Genomic DNA, 15,082 nt, shown 5'->3' with positions numbered 1-15,082 from the left:
CTTGCGTCCTGAGTACGCTTCTGTACTGCAGCGAGTCATGGACTCTCCGCTCACAACAGGAGAGGAAACTGAACGCTTTCCATATGCGCTGCCTCCGGCGCATTCTCGGCATCACCTGGCAGGACAAAGTTCCTAACAACACAGTCCTGGAATGTGCTGGAATCCCTAGCATGTATGCACTGCTGAAACAGAGACGCCTGCGTTGGCTCGGTCATGTCGTGAGAATGGGCGATGGTTGGATCCCAAAGGATCTCCTCTATGGAGAACTCGTGCAAGGAAAGCACCCTACAGGTAGACCACAGCTGCACTACAAGGACATCTGCAAGAGGGATCTGAAGGCTTTAGGGATGGACCTCAACAAGTGGGAAACCCTTGCCTCTGAGCGGCCCGCTTGGAGGCAGGCTGTGCAGCATGGCCTTTCCCAGTTTGAAGAGACACTTGGCCAGCAGTCTGAGGCAAAGAGGCAAAGAAGGAAGGCCCATAGCCAGGGAGACAGACCAGGGACACACTGCACTTGCTCCCGGTGTGGAAGGGATTGTCACTCCCGGATTGGCCTTTTCAGCCACACTAGACGCTGTGCCGAAACCACCTTTCAGAGCGCGATACCATAGTCTTTCGAGACTGAAGGTTGCCAATGTATGTACTGAGTAGACATGCATAGGATTGGGCTGGCAGTCAGCAATTAGAAATGCAAAGGACCCCCAGCCTTTGCCTGGCTCAGCTGAAGAATGGAAAAATAGCTTACATGACTGTTTCTCTACAACAGTAAGAAAAGCAGTTTTTTAAACTGTGATTTTAAAGGGGTACATTTTTCCCCATCTCCAGGGATCAGCACATTCCTTCTCATTTGCAGTGGCCATTCATGTTGAGTCAAATCCGTGTATAAAAAAACTGTGTATAACAAAGTTGGACCTCTGTGTATAAAACTATATTTTTGAGGCATCTTTGTGTTAAGCATGTCTCTCAACTTGAGTTTTGTAGCATGGGGGGGGGATTCACGCTTTGATGCTGATGAAGAGGAGATTCCTCTTTAAAAAGGTGTGGTGCCCTGACTCCTGTAGTATTTCCACTAATGTTGCAAGACTAAAATTTTCTCTTCTCTTCCCAGAGCAGCTCTGCCCACAGCCAAGTGTTTAGCAACTTGGGTGAGATAATAAAGATTCATAGTATCATGCACAGCAAGGACAGAGCAAAGAGAGAAAAAGCGAATACAATCTCAAAGTAAAATCATCAGAGTCATTCATTCAAATTCATAGGCAGCAGGTTTGAAACAAACTAAAGGAAGTGCTTGCACAACATGTAATTAAGGAATGGAATTTATTTCCACAGGATGTTGCAATGATTTATTAGTGTAAGTGGTGTTTAAAAGGATTAAGGAAGTACATAGAGAATAAGCATACCTGTAGCTAATAGGTATAATGGTTATAATAGTTCATGTTGGCAACCTTCAGTCTCAAAAGACTATGGTATCGCGCTCTGAAAGGTGGTTCTGGAACAGCGTTTAGTGTGGCTAAAAAGGCCAATACGGGAGTGACAATCTCTTCCACACCGGGAGCAAGTGCAGTGTGTCCCTGGTTTGTCTCCCTGGCTATGGGCCTTTCTTCTTTGCCTCTTAGCCTCAGACTGTTGGCCAAGTGTCTCTTCAAACTGGGAAAGGCCATGCTGCACAGCCTGCCTCCAAGTGGGCCGCTCAGAGGCCAGGGTTTCCCACTTGTTGAGGTCTACTCCTAAGGCCTTCAGATCCCTCTTGCAGATGTCCTTGTATCGCAGCTGTGGTCTACCTGTAGGGCGCTTTCCTTGCACGAGTTCTCCATAGAGGAGATCCTTTGGGATCCGGCCATCATCCATTCTCACGACATGACCGAGCCAACGCAGGCGTCTCTGTTTCAGCAGTGCATACATGCTAGGGATTCCAGCACGTTCCAGGACTGTGTTGTTAGGAACTTTGTCCTGCCAGCTGATGCCGAGAATGCATCGGAGGCAGCGCATGTGGAAAGCATTCAGTTTCCACAAAATCTGTGCTAGAGATGATGTACCAGGGGTGGCCAAACTTGCTTAATGTAAGAACCACATACAGTAAACTTCAGGTGTTTGAGAGCCGTAATATTTAAGAAGCATTTACATTCTTAAATATATGTACTTACCATGAGCATTAAACTTATGTTTTAATCCAATAGACTAAGTTTATACCTGGTAAATTATTATAAAGCTTGAAAATGTTTTATTTACCTTTGAAATTAATGGTGATACAAAAAGGAGCTCAGCCAACATTTCCCATGAGCCGCAAATTATATGCCAAAGAACTTAATGTGGCTCTCAGGTTACAGTTTGGACACCACTACTGTATACCAAGCACTTAATTCTAAAGTAAGAGATGCTGGAACTGATCTGTCTGGAAGTCATACTCTCTGACCTGGAAGCTGTTTCCACTAATTGCTGTAGGAAAGACATTAAGGGGAGAGCCAGGAATAAGAGGCTGCTGTGAAGAAAGGGTGCCATGACCCCGGTTTCATGGTTTGGGAACCAGTGGCTCAGTTTCAGACATGGTTTACATGTTAACAGAGAGTGAGAACTAACAGTAGATTGATATCACCATTATACTCTCCTTGTAAATGCAGAGAAAAGGATTCCAGTTCAGTGTAAACATTATTTAGTGATCAGTGAACTGTGCTTCAGCTGCTGTTTAAAAATACAGAAACCCGAAGAAGTGTATTAAGATGGTTAAGCACACTCCCATAACATTTTGGTTGGCAACCTTCAGTCTCAAAAGACTATGCCTACAGCACCTGGTATTCCCTGGCGGTCTCTAGCATGTATGCACTGCTGAAACAGAGACGCCTGCGTTGGCTCGGTCATGTCATGAGAATGGATGATGGCCGGATCCCAAAGGATCTCCTCTATGGAGAACTCGTGCAAGGAAAGCGCCCTACAGGTAGACCACAGCTGCGATACAAGGACATCTGCAAGAGGGATCTGAAGGCCTTAGGAATGGACCTCAACAGGTGGGAAACCCTGGCCTCTGAGCGGGCTGCTTGGAGGCAGGCTGTGCAGCATGGCCTTTCCCAGTTTGAAGAGACACTTGGCCAACAGTCTGAGGCTAAGAGGCAAAGAAGGAAGGCCCATAGCCAGGGAGACAGATCAGGGACACACTGCACTTGCTCCCAGTGTGGAAGGGATTATCACTCCCGAATTGGCCTTTTCAGCCACACTAGACGCTGTGCCAGAACCACCTTTCAGAGCGTGATACCATAGTCTTTCGAGACTGAAGGTTGCCAATATATATAACATTTTAAAATGTTATTTAGATTTATTTTGCGTCCTATCCCTAGAGCTTTAAAAGACCCTTCTCCTGTCGGCTTATTATAATATTTTGTCTCATCACAAAGGTGTTATGTTAAATGTATAAAAATGGCTGTAACCTATTTCAGGCTGAGTCTCCGTTGTTTTAGGAGGACTTCTCTGACTTGGGAGTAGAAGTTGCTGTAGAGTTGAGGGGCCTCCTGTGTTCCGTAAACAGCCTCATGTACTCCTGGAGCAGTTTCATAACTGATGGAGCCAATTTTTTTTTTCAGTTGGTACAGAGAATTAGGCCTATAGCTATAAATAATAATAATAAGCATATAGCAATTTTGCATCCTGGCAGTAATTCATAACAACAAGCTCCCCATGAGGAAATCCAGCATTTATCTATAAATAAAATCAAATGTTAGGCAAATAGAGTACAAAAGACTTCAAAATAGAGCTGGCATTGAAGCTGGTGGCCATAGTTACTACTGTGTATTATGCAAATGCAGCAGGAAATCTTATAGGAGCGGTTCTATCACCAATAAATGGGTAGCCTTCCTTTGAAGCCCGTATGATACAAGAATGGCCCCTTCTGCCTCTTTCCAACTGTTAGGATGGTAACACTCCACCAACTGTGCAGATCAGCATTTAAACCCAATTTGCACATTAATTTAAATGGCCTGTAGCTGTAGAGAACTGAAGAGTGGCTGGATATAGACAGTTCTTTCTGAAACTGAATGAATTCCTTTTCATGCTCTGGCTGTTGTACTAGCCCCAGCCCAGTCCAAGGCGGGCAGTTTGCGAACAGTATAAACAAAACTTTATTACTGCGTACTTGCTACGGAATGCCAGCTTGGTAGCACTTGGGACTGAGATTCTCATGAAGTTCCCAAATACATAGAATTCCTGGCATGGTGTAAACACCAATATGTGCCCCTTGCTAAGAAGCCCAGCTTTAATCTGTGTGATTGAAGCAACCATCAGTATATGGCTAAACAGTCTTTTCTGCACAAGCAACAAGTTGCAACTGTTCTACTCCAGGCATTCCTGAAAAAAAATTGAGATTTTCTTTACCCGTATCAATGAAGATGCAAGTCAAGTTTGCAATTGGAGACTAAGACCCTAATCCTGAGCTTGGTGCACCGGCTCACCACTGGCGCACACTGTTGCAAACGTGCCATAAGGCACATTTGCGGGTCCTAGCACCGGTGCTCCGCCAGTTCTAACCCGGCGCTGGGCTAGTGCTGGGCGAGCACCAGAGCTCTGCCGTTCGGCGGTCGTGTGGACCGCCAAGCAGTGGAGAGGTAGGTGGGGGTGTGGGGAGAGGCAGGGAGGAGGCGTTCCAGGGCAGGGGAAGCCGGAGGGAGGGTTGGGAGAAGGTGGGGCAGAGGTGTTCCTGGTGGAGAGAGCTTAGCTCCACCGGATCCACAGCCTCCATGTCAGACTAGCTGCCCGACACAGAAGCTCTTGATTCTACGCCAACCTTTGGGTCGACGTAGAATTGAGTAGCTCTATTGCGGGGCTACTTGCTTTATCCAGGGGAAGGGGACGAAAGTCCCCTTCTCCCGCCGGTGGTGGCCTGGAGGGTGCAGGATGCAGCGGCAGCCATTTTTGGCGCCACTGCAGCCCCCTGCACCAGGCAACTCAGGATTGGGCTGAAATTTAGTTGTCCTGGACAAGAGAGTGTGACACTGTTGATTCTTCTGGAACTGTCTAGTCCTGGGGCTGTATATCTAAACAAGATACACATATAAAAAGTTTCAAAATGGGGGTGGTTCTTTTGATAGGAATGTATCAATTGCCATAGGTTGGCAACCTTCAGTCTCAAAAGACTATGGTATAAGCCTACAGCACCCGGTATTCCCAGGCGGTCTCCCATCCAAGTACTAACCAGGCCTGACCCTGCTTAGCTTCCCAGATCATGGTCTAAGCCTACAGCACCCGGTATTCCCAGGCGGTCTCCCATCCAAGTACTAACCGGGCCTGACCCTGCTTAGCTTCTGAGATCACACGAGATCAGGCATGTGCAGAGTAACAGTTGCTGCCTATCAATTGCCAATGATTTCGTTAAGTGACAGGCTGGCAGATCCCAGGGATGTGCAGTACGGGGCCCGCAGGATTGCCCCATCGTTGTCCATGGAAACCTCACCGGAGTCCTTCAGAAAGCTGCACTGCCTTGTGAGGCATGCAGGCACTCACAGCCCACCTGCGTGCTTGCACACCTGACACGCTGCAGTGCTTTTGAAAGGACTCCAGTGCGGAGAATCTGCCTTCCCTGCCTCCCCACCCACTACACGTCCCTGGTCCCTTGTAAACATTATTGCTTTAACATGGGTGGCGTGTGATGATCTGTAAACCCAGCCAAGGCTGAAGACATGAACTCATGGTCTCTGATGACAGACTCGGTTTTGCAACCATTACTCATGCCAAAGGTGAGCAATTCTGTTCACAGACTTCCTGGAATAAACAGGAGAACAATCACATCACTGTGAGCAGGAAGTGTGCTGCAAGCGTGGTGCTCCTGTTGTTGCACCAGTGGAAGAGTGCCAAGGGGAAGGTTGTGTGGGAACAGCACAGTGCGTAGCGTGCTCGAACTCAGCCTGGGGCTGGTCCAGTGCATGACGTGTCAAAAACGTAGAGCCGGAGAGTGACTGGCAGTAGACAAGTGAGGCAATGCACTCAGCAATATTTCTGGGGCATGCCTCATGATGACTGTTATCTTGAAACTGACCCCGGAAAAGTTCTGTGCTTGGCAGGTCTTGCTGTGGTTTCAGCCTTGCATAGTTGCATCTGCAAGCCTCAGGCAATTTTTGTTTTTAAACTGGCTATAGAAGTAGAAAAGCTCCACTCACAGCAGGTACCAGAGGGGACTGTCTGCCCAATCCTGAGCAGTGTGCGCCAGCCGGCGCACACTGCTCAGGATTGGGCAGACAGTCCCCTCTGGTACCTGCTGTGAGCGGAGCTTACCGCTGGCGCGCACTGCTTACCACTGGCGCACACTGTCACAAACATGTCATAAGGCACATTTGCAGGCCCTACTGCCAGGCAACTGCCAGTGGTAGTCCAGTGCTGGCCGGCGATGGGCTAGTGCCGGGTGGCTGCCAGAGCTCTGCAGAGAGGTAAGCAAGGGTTTGGGGGGAGGCAGACAAGAGGTGTCCCAGGGAGGGGGGAAGCGGACGGAGGGCAGGGAGAGGTGGAGCGGAGGCGGGAGGTGGAGGGAGGGCGGGAACAAGGCGTGCCGGGGGGGAGGGACCGGTGCAGCAAAGCTCAACCGGATCCAGAGCCTCCGTGTTGGGCTCACCGCCCTACATGGAGGCTCTTGTTTCACCGCCAACCTTTTGATTGACGGTGAATCAAGTAGTCCCATTGCGGGGCTACTCTCTTTACCTGGGGGAAGGGGACGGAAGTCCCTTTCTCCTGAGAAGCTGCCGCCGGCTGCCCGGAGTGCAGAGGATGTGCGGCAGCCATTTTGGGCGCTGCTGCAGCCCCACGCCCAGGCAGCTTAGGACTGGGCTGTGAGTCTTTTGTTGTTCTCTTCCTGGCCTGTAACATAAGGAGCAAGTTCAGAAAGAAGCATCCTTTGGGAAAGGAAATAAATGGGAATGTTTTCACTAAAATAATTTCTCAATGCAACCTGCAAAATCTGTTAAAAATATAAAATGTAAAATGTGAATTATAATTAACACTTAAAATGATGTTTAAAGTAACTGTAGTCCATAACTATCATGACCATAAGGTAGAGTCAGTGGCGTAGTTAGAGGGGGTGCAAAGCACAAAGTTTTGCAGGAAGCCTCACCACGGCATGCAAGCAGCCCTTCCCTCTCCCCTTTGGAGCCATGCGGGGGGGAAATTGAGGCATTCACCTGGCTCTGAAGGGGAAGAGGCCACTTGCACTCTGCAGGGAGACTCCTTACAAAACGTTGTGCTTTGCACCTCTTCTAGCTACACCACTGGGTAGAGTTTCTTCTGTGGCATCTCTGGAATTTCTGGAATGCTCCCTCCATCCAAGGTGACCCACCTGGGACAGCCAGGTGGGTCACCTTGGATAGAGGGAACATTCCAGAAATTCCAGAGATGTCCCTCTGTGCAGCTCCTGAAGGCATTTTTCCATCAAAGGGCCTCCCTACCTGTTGGCTGACTTATGTATTGCACATACAGCTATTGCCATTTTCATTTGTGTGATACCTTATCTTAAAAGCATTTTAATTGTAATTAAAATCCATCTGTGCCCCCGAGTGTACACCAACACACAACGTATAGGGGCTACCTGTAGGGCATGTGGGCAGACATGGGTTAATTGTAATGTTTTTCTAAACGTACTTTTTGACCTCAGTGCAGTTCAAGTTAGGGCACAACTAGAGACATTATGAGGCCCTGTCTGTATATTTTTTCCTGCAGAGCAATTAGCAGCTCCAGCGATATTATTTAAATTGAGAAAATGTGGTGGTGGTAAAGGATTTTTTAAAACTCACCCCAGGGCCACAGCTCCAATCCTAATCAGTACTTTGTGGTTCATTTGCCCCTTGTAAAATAAGACACAGGAAGAATGATCACAGACCTCCAACTGCCTAGTTTGGCCCTCAGACATGACAACTCCTGTTTACAACAATGGCAGTTATATGAAGTTGAAAATAATTTGATCTACAGGTCCAGCCTATTTATACATGGAGTTTTTATACACAGATTTGACTCAACACGAATCGCCCCTGCAAATGAGAAGGAATGTGCTGATCCCTGGAGAAGGGGAAAAATGCACCCCTTTAAAATCAGTTTAAATAACTGAACAGTCCTTTAACAATAGCCTCCTTAATGAGAGAGAGAGAGGGCAGCTGGCTGACAATCCATCAGTCCTTCTCTCTCCAGGCGACCCCTCCCTTCCCCCTGAGCACTGAAAGAAAGGTGATCACTTTGCCTTGGTGAAGGGAGGGGCTGAATGAAGTTCCTTTCTAAGCCCTTGGAGGAGGACTGATTGATGATTGTCTTCTTCATGACTCCCTATACTGAACACTATCTCCCGATCTTGTCTGATCTGGGAAGCTAAGCAGGGTCAGCCCTGGTTAGTACTTGGATGGGAGACCGCCTGGGAATACCGGGTGCTGTAGGCTTATACCATAGTCTTTCGAGACTGAAGGTTGCCAACCATCTCTCTTACATCACAAAGGTCCACAAGGCTGTTTTTAAATCACCAGGGCAAAGAAACTTTGTTTTTTAAATTGATTTGCTATAGTGTGTTTTTTTTGTTGCCATCCAAGTGAGTGCTTGGAGCGAATAATGAAGCTGAACCTGTATTTGTTTTCACAGAACTTGGACTACGGTCCTATACACACTTACCTGGGAGAAAGTTCCATTAAACTCAATGGGACTTGCTTCTGAGTAGGCATGCATATGCTTGCTTGATGACAGCCCAGTCTTATCTATTCTCTCCCTTCTGATACAGCAGCACCAAAATGGCAACTCCTGCATCATATGGGGGGGGGGAATTGCAGAGATATCCTCTGAGCCTGTTACCCTGCACATTCCTGATCTTGTCTGATCTTAAAAGCTAAGCAGGGTCAGGCCTGGTTAGTACTTGGATGGGAGACCGCCTGGGAATACCGGGTGCTGTAGGCTTCTACCATAGTCTTTTGAGACTGAAGGTTGCCAACCATCTCCCTATACTGAACACTATCTCCCTATCTTGTCTGATCTTGGAAGCTAAGCAGGGTCAGGCCTGGTTAGTTCTTGGATGGGAGACCGCCTGGGAATACCGGGTGCTGTAGGCTTATACTATAGTCTTTCCAGACTGAAGGTTGCCAACCAACCAACCTCTGAGCCCCATGCCACAGGTTGGTCTACTCAGATCTGTGCTAGCAAAATAGCTGATGCAGGTTCACATGGACCTGTGCCTGGGGTCTGGGATAGGATTTGGCAGATGCCCTGCCACTGAACTCACCCCCTTCCCAGACCTGATCCACCCATCCTTCCACCCTGTTCTGACTCCTTTCCACCCCTGTTCTCCTCTCCCCCACCCCTCCTGCCTCTCCTGCTGACTTAGGGCCCAATCCTATCCAAGTTTCCTGCACTGGTGCAACCGCAATGCGACCCTGAGGTAAGGGAACAAATGTTCCCATACCTAGAGGAGGCCTCTATGACTGCTCCCACATGATAGGATGCGGTGCACACCCCATTGGCACAGCAGCACCGGCACTGGAAATTTGGATAGGATTGGGCCGTCACCTGGTCCAACAAGCGGTGAGAGATGTGATCGTGCAGGTGGGAAAGCACAGGCCTTGCCGCCGGAATGCTAAATAGTACGCTGTCGGAGCGCCTTTTACAATTGCCCGTGACTGCTCTATGCTATCGGTGCCAGTGGAGGACCAGGAATGACAACAACTGGTAAATATAGGATTGGGCTCTGAGTCACACTGATATTAGCTGGATTGAGGTCTTTGCATGTTTTTGCTTTTATCTTTAAAAACCAAGTAATTATTGGGGTTGTCATCCAATTAAACAAATTATAGTAAATTATATGGGGTTTTGTGGATTGATTAAGTCTGCAATCGTTGGTTATGAAGAAGCAGCCTTTTTGAAGGGGGAAAGAGTGGCTCACACAGTGGCATGTATGTTGCAGCTGACACTCATCTTAGGGGCAGTGGCTTAGCTAGAGGGGGTGCAAAGCACTAAGTTTTGCAGGGAGCCTCACTGCAGCACGCAAGCAGCCCTTCCCCTTCAGAGCTGTTTGGCTGGCGGGAGCAAAACAGAGGCAAACACTTGCATGCCGGGGAGGGGCCACTTGTACACTGTGGTGAGGCTCCTTGAAAGCTTAGTGCTTTGCACCCCCTCTAGCTATGCCACTACTTCAAGGCATACCCTCTAGTGCAGTGGTTCTCACACATTTAGCACCGGGACCCACTTTTTAGAATGAGAATCTGTCAGGACCCACCGGAAGTGATGTCATGACCGGAAGTGACATCATCAAGCAGGAAAATTTTTAACAATCCTAGGCTGCTATCCTATCCACACTTACCCAGGAGAAAGTCCCTATTTATCATTGTTAAAAGAATATACAGAGTAGCTTGTTAAAAGTACAGGTCTGTAACATTTCTCCAAATGAAGTCACATATCATGGTAGCGTCAATTCTAATATATTAAAAATAAAATATCAAAATGACTGGGGATCCACCTGAAATTGGCTCGCGACCCACCTGGTGGGTCCTGACCCACAGTTTGAGAAACACTGCACTAGTGCAAAACAGTACTGGAGTCTTTTTAAAAGTAATGTTAAAAGATATTAATAACTTGATTAATGGTTTTGTTCCCTTTACAACTGATTAAAATTAAACATTGTGGCCCTGTAAATTTGCATATAATTTAGGGCGCAATCCTAACCCCTTATGTCAGTGCTTTCCAGCACTGGCATAGCGGTGCCAATGGAACATGTGCTGCATCCTGCAGTTGGGTGTCACTCACGGAGGCCTCCTTAAAGTAAGGAAATGTTTGTTCCCTTACCTCGGAGCTGCATTGCCCTTATGTCAGTGCTGGAAAGCACTGACATAATGGGTTAGGATTGCACCCTTAGATGTTTATATAGTTCTTTTTATATTTCTTTTTCTGTCTTTATAATATATAGATATAGATAGTGAAGATATAGTTGATCTTATTGCAGCAATGTACATAAATGAGTGAAGTACTCAAGATTCACTGGTTTGCATCCAAATTTGCTTGAATGGACTTCCAGTCTACTCACTGGACTGGAGGTTCTTTCCATCCCCCTCCTTCCCACTGTGGTCTGCTAACAGATTGGCAGGCTCTCAGGCACGGCCTGTGATGTAGGGAAGGAACCTTTCCCAGAGTTCAATGGTGGTGCCCTCTCCAGGTTTTTGGGAATTCCCGCTCTCTTTGCAGCCCCTTCTGTCACATCCCAAACCATTCCCAAGTGGCCCCCAATGTTCAGGATTGGTTTTTCAGGGGTCCATGGTAGGCAGAAGGAAAAGAGGGGAATTTCTTGCATGAATTGAGATCCACTTTCACAAGTTTGGGTATAACCCATATGTAGTAGGCAACATTCAGTCTTGAAAGACTCTGGTATCGCGCTCTGAATGGTGGTTCTGGAACAGCGTCTAGTGTGGCTGAAAAGGCCGATTCGGGAGTGACAATCCCTTCCACACTGGGATCAAGTGCAGTCTGTCCCTGGTCTGTCTCCCTGGCTATGGGCCTTCCTTCTTTGCCTCTTTGCCTCAGACTGCTGGCCAAGTGTCTGTTCAAGCTGGGAAAGGCCATGCTGCACAGCCTGCCTCCAAGCAGGCCGCTCAGAGGCCAGGGTTTCCCACTTGTTGAATTCAATTTATTTGTCACATTTGAATTCTTTGCATGAGCACAATATGGTGTGTGAAGGGTTAACTTTATTTCAGTCTCATAACAATCTGTGAGGTGGGTGAAGCTGAGAAATAGAGATTTTTCCAAGACCACCCAGTTTGCTTCATGGCTGAACAAGGATGAGACTGTTAGATAATTAGACAGTGTACAAAAAGGAGTGTCCTAAGCAATTGTGATCAGACATTTCCTGTTGTATCTGTAAGATAGAATTGTTTCCTATTCTGTCTGTGAGACTTTTATATTTTATCTTCTTCTGGGATCAGTAAATATGAAGTTCCAACCCAATGTCGGTGAAATTATATTATATGGTGGGCCTTGGTATCCACAGGGGATACATCCAGGACGCTCTGCAGATTCTGAAATCTGTGGATAAGGAAATACGGAGGAGGAGGAATTACTTGACTGGAGACAGTGGCATAGCTAGAGGGGGTGCAAAGCACTAAGTTTTGCAAGGAGCCTCTTCGCAGCATCTCCCCCTTCCCTTCAGAGCCATTTCAGGTGGGGGGGGGGGAGCGAAATGGAGGCATTTGCCTGGAATGGGTGCAAAAGTGAGGAGGTAATTTGGACTTGTGAAAATTTCTCTCAGAAACTTTCAGAGTAAAGACAGCAGCTTCCTCACTCCTGCACACGTCTGCACCTTTTAGTGGATGTCTCTGTTGACAGCACATTAATGCAGAGCTAAATTTCTCCCCCCCCCCCTTTTCTCCCTTGCTTTTCAATTTTCTGCAGAATATAATTCTTCCACAGCAACATTGGCTGTGCAATTTCCTCCCACATGCCTGCTAAACATATCTTCTTGCTGGAATTTGCTGCTGGGGGGGGGGGGGAAATGTGGTCGAAGACTGGAGGCTCAAAGCAGGAAAATGGATGTTATAATTTCTATGCTGCTCAAGCATTTAGTTGATAAGGGGCTTTGCAAGTAGCCCACCCAAAGTAGTAGCTACTAGGACCTCACATGCAGGTAGTCTATTCAGGAGTTGCTTGAGAAGGCTGTGGGATCTTCACCTCACTCACCAAGCCAAATGTCACAATCCAAGCCTGAAGTTGTTCCCAGTTCAGAGCCAATTCATAGGATGAAACACTTTGTTTTACAATTCTATGTCATTCACATTTCTGACTCCCCCTCCCCTCAATTTTTCAGATCTGCCTTTTGACCATCTGACCACAGAAGGCAATTTAGAGCAGACCACAAAACATGATCAAGTTTTTCCTCATCGTGAACAAGCAGGGCCAAACAAGACTCTCCCGTTATTATGAATACACCAACCTCCATAAACGGACCATGCTGGAAGCAGAAGTGATCAAGCACTGCCTTTCCCGATCAAAGGAACAGGTACGTGTTTCATTTTTATGTACGTGCATTCGGGCCACGCATGTGGTGGCAGGTGACTTATGGGTTTAAATTTGGTTCTGTGTCCACTGAAGGGAAAACCAGCAGCTGGGGAAGGATTCAGCACTCTTTGCCTGTGCACCCCCTTTGTACTTTCAATGGCATCTTCCACCCTTTGCCTTATGCATTTTGGGGGAAGACCTACAGGTAAAGACTGGGCTTTTCAACCACCATGTGTTGCTTGTCCATTAACAGTCAGGTTGAACCAGTGGAGAAAATGAGTTTAAAAAAGCGAAGAACTTGGTTGTACTGATGGGTGGGTGCCCCGTGTCTCCGTTCTGGGCTCTGAAATGGGTCCTTCTAAGGGCCTTAAAACATAACCTCCAGTTTTCTTCCAAAAACTAGAAGTGACATTTTAAGGCCCTTAGAAGGCCTTCTGAGGGTTGGGGAGACCTTGCATGACTCTCTGGCCCTCAGAATGCCTCCAGATAGGGAGGCAGTGGACACAGGTGACCGTCAGGGAAGCACAGCTGGGGGGGCGCGCCCCTGCCATGCCATCCAGGAGCACTTGCACCTGCTGACCCCTCCTAGGTATGCCTCCCCAAAGCTACCTTCCATTTTTGAATCTGAACTTCATCACAGTCCTCAGTCATGTCATCAGGGGTTCAACAGGGTCCAATTTCCCACTGAACTCACAGGCTCCAGAACTCTGTCAGTTCCACTGTTCCCTTATCTTCCCACTTGCCTGATCAGTTGTAGGGACTGGGACCTTCTGGTGCTTTACCACTGAATCACAGTGCCTCTCACGAAAGTGAACCCCAATGTGCAAAGATACCTGCATACTCATCTGAGAAGGGAATAAACCTCTGTTCTGGAGCAGCACTGTGTGTCAGAAGCCCCTTCCAGGAATGTGAATAAAGTGATATTTATGCTTGGGGTCTTTGTAAGAGTGCAACTCTCCTTTGGTTTTTAGAAACTGATAGACAAGGCAGCCCTGTGCGGAAACTGAGGAAGCAGCCCATTGCTTGCAAGCTGCCTGCCTTTAGCACTGATGAACAAAGCCAGAGTACACAACTGATGCAAATTTTCTCAGATGCTGCTGCTTATCTCAGTCATATCTGAATAAACCAGAAACGTTGGGAGTTTTACCCTCATGTATGAGTAGAAATTGGGTGTTGGGAGAGTTAGGACGGACAAAAGAAAATATTTCTTCACTCAGCATGTGATTGGTCTGTGGAACTCCTTGCCACAGGATGTGGTGATGGCATCTTGCCCAGATGCCTTTAAAAGAGGATTGGACCAATTTCTGGAGGAAAAATCCATTACAGGTTACAAGCCATGATGTGTATGTGCAACCTCCTGATTTTAGAAATGGGCTATGTCAGAATGCCAGATGCAAGGGGGGGCACCAGGATGAGGTCTCTTGTTATCTGGTGTGCTCCCTGGGGCATTTGGTGGGCCGCTGTGAGATACAGGAAGCTGGACTAGATGGGCCTATGGCCTGATCCAGTGGGGCTGTTCTTAGGTTCTTAACTACAATTCCCAGGAAGCCTTGCAGGTCTCTGATCTAGTGTGCTCCCTGGGGCATTTGGTGGGCTGCTATGAGATACAGGAAGCTGGACTAGATGGGCCTATGGCCTGATCCAGTGGGGCTGTTCTTAGGTTCTTAGAAAGTCAGATGTATTGTTCAATAAACAGGAATTTACTGGCAAATCAATGACTCCTGTGTTCATTTATATTCCCTGCTCTGTATCTATCTTTAGTGTTCCTTCATTGAGTACAAAGATTTTAAGCTGGTTTATCGGCAATATGCAGCTCTTTACATAGTGGTTGGAATTAATGAAACGGAGGTAGGTGTTTACTTCTTACCTATATCAAGACAAAGACATCAGGTCCCTTCATACATGCCTGTTGCTTTCCTTTCCTTTCTGGGTTTATGTGTGTGGTCGAATACCCTCTGGCCACTGCCTTGCAAACTCCACCATTGCCTCCAAATTGCATGGGCGGCTCATTGTACTGCTGGCAACCATCTCAACTCAGAGATGAGTTTTCCCCTAAGGGTAGTTGGAGGCTACTTCTGTGGCCCCTTTCCCCAACCCATCAACCTGGAAT

The 15,082-nt window shown here is 47.4% G+C and overlaps 1 protein-coding gene and 1 pseudogene across 1 annotated transcript in view; one reads left to right on the top strand and one right to left on the bottom strand.

Moving 5' to 3' along the window:
• The window catches only part of AP4S1 (adaptor related protein complex 4 subunit sigma 1), a 32,698-nt gene that overhangs the window by 4,115 nt on the left and 13,501 nt on the right, over positions 1-15,082 (top strand). The window contains exons 2-3 of the mRNA XM_066618002.1: positions 12,782-12,973; positions 14,734-14,820. Of these exons, the coding sequence (XP_066474099.1) occupies positions 12,836-12,973; positions 14,734-14,820 (225 nt within the window). The 5' untranslated portion in view covers positions 12,782-12,835. The remainder of the gene's footprint in view (positions 1-12,781; positions 12,974-14,733; positions 14,821-15,082) is intronic.
• Positions 5,215-5,331, bottom strand: LOC136637046 (5S ribosomal RNA; annotated as a pseudogene).

The sequence above is a fragment of the Tiliqua scincoides genome, chromosome 1, assembly GCF_035046505.1.
Source record: "Tiliqua scincoides isolate rTilSci1 chromosome 1, rTilSci1.hap2, whole genome shotgun sequence".
Lineage (NCBI taxonomy): Eukaryota > Metazoa > Chordata > Lepidosauria > Squamata > Scincidae > Tiliqua > Tiliqua scincoides.
The sequence above is the reverse complement of the archived record's forward strand: the minus strand, read 5'-3'. Positions and strand labels throughout refer to the sequence as shown.